Below are 9,662 nucleotides of genomic sequence, written 5' to 3' on the forward strand. Positions count from 1 at the left end.
AGCCCGGGCCAGAGGCCACAGCAGAACCGACGAGCCTGACTGAACCTGAGGACTTGTGGACTCTGCCAGGCATTTGAGAGCCAGGCTGGGGCTTAGTCCCTGGGGCTCTTTCCATTCTCGGCCCCATGAGGAGAAGCCTGAAGGTGATGACGCTGAGTTTGTGGTTATAGGAAGACAGGTGTGGGGCAGTGAACTAGGAACCAAGTGAGACCAGACTGTATCTGTACTCAGAGTGCACGGCAGACACAGGACAGGGGAGGGAGGCCAAGGGGCAGGGAGGAGCCATGGAGGGAGCAGAGGCAGCAGAACACAGCCTCCATGGGGTCACACGGAGCCTGGCGCTTCCTTCAGCACAAGCAGTGGCAGTGACAGGGACAGAGGCAGAAGTACAGGCCTCCTCAGCTCCGCAAGCAGCTGGGGCACTGGTGGGCTCGGCCGACCCTGAAAAGGCAGAGGCAGGACTTAGGCTGGGAGCTCCTGAGCTCCCTGTGTGGTTTACAACTTTTGGGGCACTCTGCAGTCTCCCCACATCTGGGCTGGGGACTTGGTGATGGGGGCCTCTCACCTGGCTGATCACAGGCAACCCTAAAATTCTTTCCCCACCCTGTTGCTCCCCAGGTGTACCCGAAAACATACCTAGGGTTACAGCTCATCTTCACCAACTTGCCTGGGATGGAAGAGACAGGAGAGGTCAGAAGGAGGGGACCTCCGGGCCCCCATCTCATGGCCCCAGAGACAAGTTCCAGTCCTACCCCTCCATTCCTGGCCTCCCACCTCATTGCTCCCCTGGGCTGAACTCACCGATGCTTCCGGCTGCCTCCACAGCGGAACCGTTTGCCTTGGAAAGGGAAAGGAAGTTTCATTTTATTCACCACTCATTTTCCAAGGAGAGACAAAAGACGACTCAGTTCTTCCAGTCTCTCCTCCCTCCCTCCTGCAAGCATCACCATGGTGTGGGGCTTGGAGCTCACATTTTAGTATATGTGCTGCTGAAGCGAGTACTTGGAGCTCACATTTGACTGTTTCTCTCTTTGCAAAATGGTGTGCTGTAAGCATTCAAGAGTCCAAGTCAGTCAGTCAGTCAATCAACAAACTGTGAGTCTGTGATAGACTGTAGCATGTTGAGAGTGACAGCTGAGACTGGCCCTTGTGGTCCCCCAGTAGTGCGCTGCTCAGTACATGCTTGGAGAAGGATGGCAGTAAGTTCAAAGCTAGATCCCTGCTTAGGTGCATCTGTGTTCAACTACGATACAGTGTTACCCTTGAAGAGCGAATACTAGACAAACTGGGGAGACTGACTACCCCCGCAGTGGAAGTCCTGCAAGTCAGCAGCAGTGACCCTGAGTGTGTCCAAATTCCAGAACTCAGAGCTGATCCCAGCTGTGGTTGCTCTCTAGGGGCCTCAGCGGAGCCCAGCTCTGCTTCTCGGGGGCCATGGCACCTCTCAGCTGGGACTGGCTTTCCACTGTCAAACACTGACATGGTGACCTCCTCCCCCAGCAATATCATGGGGGCTACTTGAGGTGCAACTCAAGCCTAGGAAAGAGCCCAGATCAAGGTGGGGTCCGTGCCCTTGCCTGCACCCCCGACCCTGCTTCCTGGAAAGTCCCAGAGCCCTACTAGCCCGTTCCCCTCTCGCCAGCTCCTCTAGGTCCACTGGAGCATAGATTCAAGGAAAAGGGAAGATGTCCTCCCGCTAGGCACCCCCTTCCCACGTCATGCTGGGGCTGTGGCCCGGGGCATTTCAGAGGGATATGCTCCCCATCAGCCACTCCTCCAGCCAGTGCCTTCCCCACTTACTGAGGAGGATGATGAGCCCCACGACGAAGGCCAGGCCAGCAAAGATCAGGCCTCCGTTTCGGACAGTCTCATAGTCTGGGGAGAGAGAGGCCCAGAGAGGTGGGATGGGGTCGTCTCTACCCAAAGCCAAACTGGCAGCAGCCCCATGGTAACCACAAGAGGGAAGGAGGACGCATGTGCAGGGACCCAGACCGGCTGCTGGGCAAGGGGGTGGGACTCCCGGGCTCACCATAGTGGAAGGGGTCCGCGTCGCCCTTGGAGCTGCCACCTGGAGAGAAAGCCAGAGGTGATGAGGGGAGCATCACAGATCACCGGGCTGCCAGTCCTGCTGTTCCCAGCTGCCCCTGGGGCCGAGGGGCACAGGCACACTGGGAAGAGGCCAAGGCAGGCATCTGCCCCAGGCTGCCCCAGACCGGCAACTTGGTACCACACCCTGCACACCAGGAGCCAGAGCTGTGCTGCCCCGGGGCTCCTCACACCCTGGAAGGCGAGAAGCTTGGCTCCCAAGAGACTCCTGTGCACCCACTCAGCCGGAGGAGCTGAGCAAATGTCTGTGAAGTAACGAATGGATAAAACAGAGCCTTCACATTCACAGAACAGGAGGAGGAAAGCGCAGCCCAGCTGGAGAGTTGTCCAGAGTCCCAGGGGAGGCCTGAGGTGGAGCTGGGGCTCTGCTCCTTTGGAGACTCTGCTCTCTCCAGCACATTTATCTGTGAGACATTAATAGGTAGCTCTTGGACGTGCCAGACTAAAGCTGGAAAATCGTCAGTTCATTTACCCTCTGAGGCACTGATGTGGCTCCATGTAATCCTTGAGAGGACCAAGGTGACTCACACTTACACAGCAAGCACAGGGCAGGGCTGGGACTGGACGCCAGGCAGAGTCTGCAAAGGGTCCAGAGGCTGTGCTGCCTTTCAGGTGGTGGAAAGGAAGGGCAGCTTTGCAGTCAACATGGTCAGCCTCCTGAGGCTCCCCCGCACCGGGGCCTGGCAGACATCAGTTCTTCTCTCCAGCCCCCAGGCCCATACCTTTGCCCTCAGACTGCTGGGAGATAACCTGGCAGGAAAAGCTCCAGCACCCCAGAGCTGCCCCTCTTTCCTGCCCTGTTCAAGCTTCCGTTGACACAGGGACACAGGGACACGGCTCCCAAGCTGTGCTAGTCTGTGCCCCAGGCAGCAGGCAGCCTCTGGGCCTGGTGAGCCCTGTAGGCCCCAGTGCCAGTCCCTTGGACAGGAGTGAACAGGCCAGGAAGGACCTGTGCTTGCTGAGCTGAGGTATGGGTTACTCAGGAAGGCAGGGCCAGGGAAGGCCACAGGGACCCAGGCCACTATCCTCATGCAGGCTTTCCAGGCCGCCTTCCCAGACTCAGCTCAGGTCTTGTTCAAGGTCACACAGGGAGTTAGTGTCAGAGCCGCAGCTAGACCCAAGCTGGGACTCCCCTGGGCACACCAGAAAGCCTCCTCCCTCCTGGCCACAGATGCCTCCCCAACCCCATGCAACGTCAAGATGTCCCTGTGGGATCAGGGTGACACAGGATGCCTTTGAGATGTGACCTGACCCTGGAGATCTCCCGGGGAAGCCAGCAGGAAAGGTGGCCAGGGGAACTGCTCCTCTGCCAGCAGGCTCATCTACCTCCTGCTCTGAGTCAGATGACCCAGCAGGACACCTTGGAGGGGGCAGGTACAGGCCAGAAAGCCTAGAATGGAAGCTCATCCCTCCCCTGCTACCTCCCACCTGAGGCGATACCATTCAAGCTGTCTTTCACAGAGGTTAAGGCAGGGCCCTCTTTCCAAATGCACATTTTTGGGCTGGGGATTTAGCTCAGTGGTTCCAGAGCCTGCTTCCCAAGCACAAAGACCAGGCTTCAATCCCAGGTACAAAAAAAAAAAACAATGCACATTTTTTTAGAGAGGAGCCTGGCACATGCAGGAGGGCAGAATACTCTGCAAGGCACACACACACACACACACACACACACACACACACACACACACACACACACACACACACACTCACACTCACCATTGTCTGTGGACAATCCTGCCATTTCCCCAGCCGACAGGGCTCGTCTCCACTCCCCTCCTCCAGCTGCCCCTGCCATGGGGTGGCCAGGGACAAGGTGGGGGCATTAAACATTAACAGCGTCAGGTAATATTTACCCTGGTCACAAGAAGAGCCAGGGTGTGCGTGGAGGGGCTGCTGCCACCGCAGAGGCACGAGAGGAGGTGTCTGGGAGGCTGGAGCAGGGAGCTGCTGGCTGGGGAGCCAACCCTTGGAAATTTCCGGGGATGGCTGGGATGGGCAGCAGTGCATTCTCCTCCCCCTGGGGAAGCCATGCTGGGCATGCAATGGGGCAGTTTCCAAGTGCATCCAGTGTGTGCTGTGGGCTCTTGGGGCAGCATGGCGCCCACCTCACCCACCCCTGCAAGAACAGGCTTCTGCATTCCAGGCTTCCTGGGATGCCCCGCTGCCTCCCCTCCCACTGCACTTCCCAAACCACCCTGAGCCCATGGGCAGATTCAGCCCAGGCCTCCCAGCCCAGGACGGCCCTGAGTTTTGTCACTCATCCATCTCACGGGCCAGGCAGGCTCACGGAGGCCCCCACCATTCTCAGCTCCTGCGCTTCCCTCCTGCGGCTGGGCCGTGAGGTGCACTCTCTCCAGTTGCTCCCGCTTTCAGGAGTCCCCAGGGCCTCCCAGGCTCTTTCAGGAAGGGGTCCGGGCTTATGCTGGGGCAAAGCTTTGCTCTTATGGTTTACAAAGCACTTTCCTAAAGTGGTATTTCCTTCAGCTCTGTGTCAGCTTCCCACTTTACAGATGAGGTGTTGAGAGGTGAAGAGGTTGCCAAGGACACACTGCCAGTGTGGGACCCTAATGTGAGGCTAAAGGACCCTAATGGGGGGGGCTCCAGGCTGCCTCCACCGGCTGTGACCTCCCTCCCCTTGGGGACTCCGGTGCAGGTCCCTCCCTCATGGGTGGGTACTGCATGATCCTCTTTGAGTTCTGGCCAGTGGGACTGACCTCCCGAAGAGGCTGGTGTTCAGTGGTAGCCAAAGGGCCAGGGCCAGTAGGCAGTGTCCATGGGGAAGTTTAGTCCTTCCAAAGGGAATCTGCTCTGAGCTGAGGCAGGGGATTGACACTTGCTCTTCTTGGGACCCTTCTCAGTTTACTTATCTCTTCCTGCCTCAGTCTCCTCACCTGTACAGTGGGCCCAGCAGCCAGCACCTAGGGTTAACCCTAATGTATGCGAGCAGCACAGTGTGCTGCCTGGGCCACAGCGCGTGTGTCTGTTACTACTGCACCGGGCCAGTTGAGTAGTAGCAGGCACTGACCTTGGTTTAATGTTAGCTGTTGGCCAGAGAAAAACCATCAGCCATGCTCCAGTGAAATGTGCATGGATGTGGTGGAGGGAGAGCCTCTGCCCTACACCATTTCAGCTCCCTCTGCTTAGAGCCAAGCACGTTCACTAAAATCTGACAATGGAGCCAGCCTTTAATAAAGGCAGACCACGTGCCAGGTTCCTTGCCTCCCTCTACCCATGGAAGCCATGCTAGCTCCATTCTCCAGACAAAGAAACTGAAGCTGATCGTTTCTTCTCCAAGCCACACTTGGAGGGGGCTGTGCCATGATCTTCTCTGGACGGACCACAAAAACTGAGGACAGGAAGGTCAGAGGGCTCGCCTGAAACGGCCAGAGCTGAAAAGTGCAGGTCCCCAAGGCGGTGCTGGCAAAGCTATACCATTCTTCATGTGAGATGATGCTCCCACCCCACACGTGTACAATATTACCTGGGCAGGGTTTTGTATCTATGTGAGCTGCCATGGTTTCTTTCTGGAATAATAAGGGATGAAAAATCAGGTAGAAAATTAGATAGATGATAGATAGATAGATAGATAATGTAGGGTAGGTAGATCCACACGTGTACAATATTACCTGGGCAGGGTTTTGTATCTATGTGAGCTGCCATGGTTTCTTTCTGGAATAATAAGGGATGAAAAATCAGGTAGAAAATTAGATAGATGATAGATAGATAGATAGATAGATAATGTAGAAGGTAGGTAGATAATAGATGGTAGATAGAAAATAGATGAGAGATGGATGAGAGATAGATAGATAGATAGATAGATAGATAGATAGATAGATAGAGAGATAGATAGATGGTAGACAGATGCTGAGAAGGTGCTATTATCACCCCTGTTTTATAGAGGAAGAAGCTGAGACACAGAAGTGAAGTATCTGCCAGAGGGCGGGCAGCTAGGAAGTGGGGAACCAAGATTTGCAGTCAGAGGCCTGCCTTCTGAGTTTCTGCAGAGGGATGAGTGGACACACAGAAGGATCGATGAGGAGGGTGCTGGACAAGCTGTTTCCCCAGCTCCTGCAGCTCAGAGGTGCTCTGCAGAAAGCACAGCACCACGCTCCAAGATGTTCTTGTTGACATTCTGCCTGTCCTCATTTCTGATTTTTCTGTGCTTCTGGAAAGCCTGTGGACACACTCGAAAGTGTTAGAGGCTGAGCTGGTGTGGAAGCGCAGGGCGTGGGGGACTCACCCAAGTGCCACCTGTCCATGGCAGGAGCTTCTGGCCGTGTTCAATGCTGCAAGAGTGCTGTGGAGTGCCAGTGCCTGGGGCCTGGATGGGAAGAGTGGTGCTCCCTCCCTCCGCTCTCAGCTGTGTCCAGACAGGAAGAATCACAGCAAGGGGTGGGGGCTGGGGGCCGGGAAGGGAGCCCTTACCTGGAGCTGCCTGCCTGGGCGGGTGGGGCGAGGGACCCACGTGAAGGGGAGGGTGATTCTCTGACCTTCATGTGGCACCCAAAGAGGGGCAGCTATGAGCTGCAGCAAAGCTAACAGCAGCACCTCTGCTACCCCCTCTCCCCCAGGGTCTCCGTGCTGTGACCTGGGAAGGCTGCTGCGTGGCACTGGCCAGGATGGAAGCCAGCAGAACCAGAGGCCTCATGTTCTCCTTGGCCTTTGGGCTCACAGCTGAGGGAGACAGTCGAGGGCACCTGTGGGTCCCCTGAGCCTTTACTCAAGAGGAATTGCACCGTCTCCTCTGTCCTTCTAGATCCTGCCTCAAGGCCTCATTATGTTCCTGAGCCTACACAGATTGGCAGCAGCCCCGGATGTGCCCTTGGTGGGTGGGGATGTTTCTCAGTAGACCCTAAGGATGGGGTGCAAATGGCAGCCTCCTGTGGCATCTACCAGCAGGGCAGAGATGGGGAAAGGCTGGAGCTGTGGCTGTGCCCATGGCAGCTGGCCCTTCCTGCCTTCCCACCACACACAGCCCTGGGGACTTCCCCAGTTGTGATGTCAAGCCTACCACCACCCCTCAGAGGATTCAGCCAGAGACAGCAGACCCTAATGAGGCCCCTGAGGGCTGCTGCTTGGTGCTGGCGGGGAAACAGAGGAAGGCCACACTTCTTTTGGCCCTAGGGCAGGAGCCTGGAGCCAACAGGAACAGTGCCAGGGCAGCCCACCATGCTGCCTCAGAGTCCCTGAACCCCGACTACTGCCACCAGCCCTGTGCAAGGCCACTATAAGAAGTCTCTGTGTAGCGGGCTCTGACCGGAAGGTCTCACTTGAGCTCCTATGGCTGCCTTGGCATGGTCACCTCAGCATGGATACTGAATAGCAGGGTTGGGGCTGGTTACTTGGACAACCAGCCTCTCTGTCCCCCTCAGTACTTCCTGCTCCCGGAAGCCACCTGGGCAGGACATGCTCTGCAGTAGAGACCAACCGGCTGGCCTAGAGGGCCTTCTTCGGTTGGGCTGCAGTCTGTGCTGGGTCCCTGAGCCAGCAGCCCCGACCTCTCATGGAAGCAGGACCACTCCACCCACTGGCATTGTCGAATGTTCCCAAGTGGAAACCTGCACATTCAGATAGCCCAGAGCTACCAGTGGGAACTCTCCAAGGTGGGCCCTGGAGGTGTGTAGACATCTTAGGACTAGATGGAACTTAATGGATGGGGAGTGGGTGTTTCCAAACATTGTACCAGGGGTGCAGCCAAGGGAAACTCTCAGCTGGACCCCTCTGCACCCCCATATACAAGTTCTGCAATCTCTCCCTCAGCCTGGTGCTTTAAGGGGGCACCTTGATCTCAAAGACCATGTTAGAAACTAACTGGAAAGGGTCCCCAAGGGCACGCCATTCAACCCCCAAACTTGGCAAAATGTTTCACTCTCCTGTCAAGCCTCCTCAAGGGAACCAAGGTTGTTTTTGCACAAACTTGTCTCCAACTTCCTGCCCATCTCTCCATTCCAGCCATATTGGTCACTTTGATGGCCCTCTAGACCCCCAGGACTCACTCCTGCTTCAGGACCTTGGCTTCCACGCAGCCTCCAGAGAGTTCTGGCTCAGCTCACACTGAGCTCAAGTCTTCAGGGACTGACTCAGGCAGGCCTCTGCGGCTTCCCTGTCTAAACTGTTCACACTACTTCCTGCCACACCTCAAACTCCTTCTCAGAGCTTTTATTTTTCTCTGTAGCATTTAGTACTACTATCTGACAAGTTAAATATTTTCCTTATCTTGTTTGCCTTTCTTCCAACAGGAAGATAAGCCCCAGGAGGACAAGGATTGTCTTCATTTGTGTCTGCATCCCCACAAGGCCCAAGATGGCCCACGGTGGACCCCACGGTTACGTAAATAGATCAGTCCCAGAGAGGTGATATCATTGTCAGTGGCACAAGTGAACCTGGAGCTGGCCTAAGGCAGCCCTTGTTCCATGCCGTCACCTACCCACAATAGGTAACTGGGTTGGTTTGCCCTCTCGAATGGCCAGTTCCCCCTCCTTGCTCTTCTAGAGTAGGGAGCTTTTCTGTCATTCCTCTTGTATCCCATTCCTGCCCTCCTGCTCCTCCCCAGCCCTGGAAGCCCAGGTGGGGTCGAAGAGGTCCCACCCCATCCCTCAGTCATGCCTGAGTCTTTCCCCAGTCTTCTTCCTTGTCCTTTCCCAGCCCACTGAGGCCATCATCAGGTCCCAGCTGGCACTGGGGACAAGGAGTCTCTGTCTGAGACACGCTACTCTCTTGCAGAGTGGCCTTGGCCCCTTTAACCCGTGGCCTGCACTTCCCTAAGCACAGGCCGGGGCAGTGTCTCCTCCTCCAGGTCACTGAGCACAGGGGGCGCTCTGAGGGCCACACCACCTGAGCTCAAATCCCTTTGCCCCCCAAACCCTTCCCTTCCACTGCATGACCGGAGGAAGAACAACTCTCCATGGTCTTCCTGCCCTCTGTAAAATGGGACAAGAGCACCTACCTTGCAGGACTGCTGGCCAAAGAAGGTCCTAACAAAGGGCAGCTTCAGCCTCCTCACCCTGCGCTGGGTTGCCAGGCGACACGATACTCACTGCAGTCCCTTCATTTGGCTCAGGCCCCAGGGGGTGATCTCTGAAATGGGGTCCCTGCCATCCCCTTTGCTCCCTGACCTTCCAGCAGGACCTCTGCCAGCCACCACCCACCGTCCCCAAGCTGTTTCTCCCCAGACAAACTGAGCAGCGTGGCCTTCCCCTGCTGGGGTCTGGCCTACGTTCCTGTTCTTCCAGTCTTCCTTGGGAAGGGAGGCCAGCTGGCATGGAAACATACTCTGTGGTTCCAGAAAGGCCGCAAAGCATGTGGAGACCCCAGCCCTCCCCCTTGGTCTGCTGTTCCAGGATGAAGCCACAGGGGAACATCTGATTGTGCCTGCTGTGTCCTTCCAGACCCAGAAACCTAGGAGATTTAGGGAGGAAGACAGAATCGCTACTCCTGGATGGGTTTCATCACTGTCACACCCAATGGGACAGTGCCCTCAGTTGCTTTACCTCAGTCTCCTGTCTCCTCCAAGCAGGAACTCCCTTTACCTCCTGACTCTTGAGCCTCAGGGAGAC

General features: G+C 56.4%; 1 protein-coding gene across 6 annotated transcripts; it reads right to left on the minus strand.

Moving 5' to 3' along the window:
• Window positions 1-205: 205 nt before the first annotated feature.
• On the minus strand, window positions 206-9,634 carry Fxyd2 (FXYD domain containing ion transport regulator 2). Of its 6 annotated transcripts, none has more exons than XM_010629370.3 (6): window positions 6,347-6,723; window positions 2,030-2,068; window positions 1,801-1,875; window positions 802-838; window positions 637-667; window positions 206-441 (listed from the first exon to the last, which is right to left on the minus strand). In XM_010629370.3, exons 1-5 carry the CDS (start codon window positions 6,363-6,365, stop codon window positions 643-645), a joined length of 195 nt encoding a protein of 64 aa, XP_010627672.1. In that variant the 5' UTR covers window positions 6,366-6,723; the 3' UTR covers window positions 206-441; window positions 637-642. The 6 variants fall into 6 exon arrangements, with proteins under 6 accessions (XP_010627672.1, XP_019063746.1, XP_010627671.1 ...); XM_019208201.2 differs by lacking the exon at window positions 6,347-6,723 and adding an exon at window positions 3,960-4,320; XM_010629369.3 differs by lacking the exon at window positions 6,347-6,723 and adding an exon at window positions 3,823-3,929.
• Between the last annotated feature and the right edge of the window lie 28 nt (window positions 9,635-9,662).

Source organism: Fukomys damarensis, unplaced genomic scaffold (assembly GCF_012274545.1).
Source record: "Fukomys damarensis isolate Sample0158 unplaced genomic scaffold, DMR_v1.0_HiC HiC_scaffold_16, whole genome shotgun sequence".
Lineage (NCBI taxonomy): Eukaryota > Metazoa > Chordata > Mammalia > Rodentia > Bathyergidae > Fukomys > Fukomys damarensis.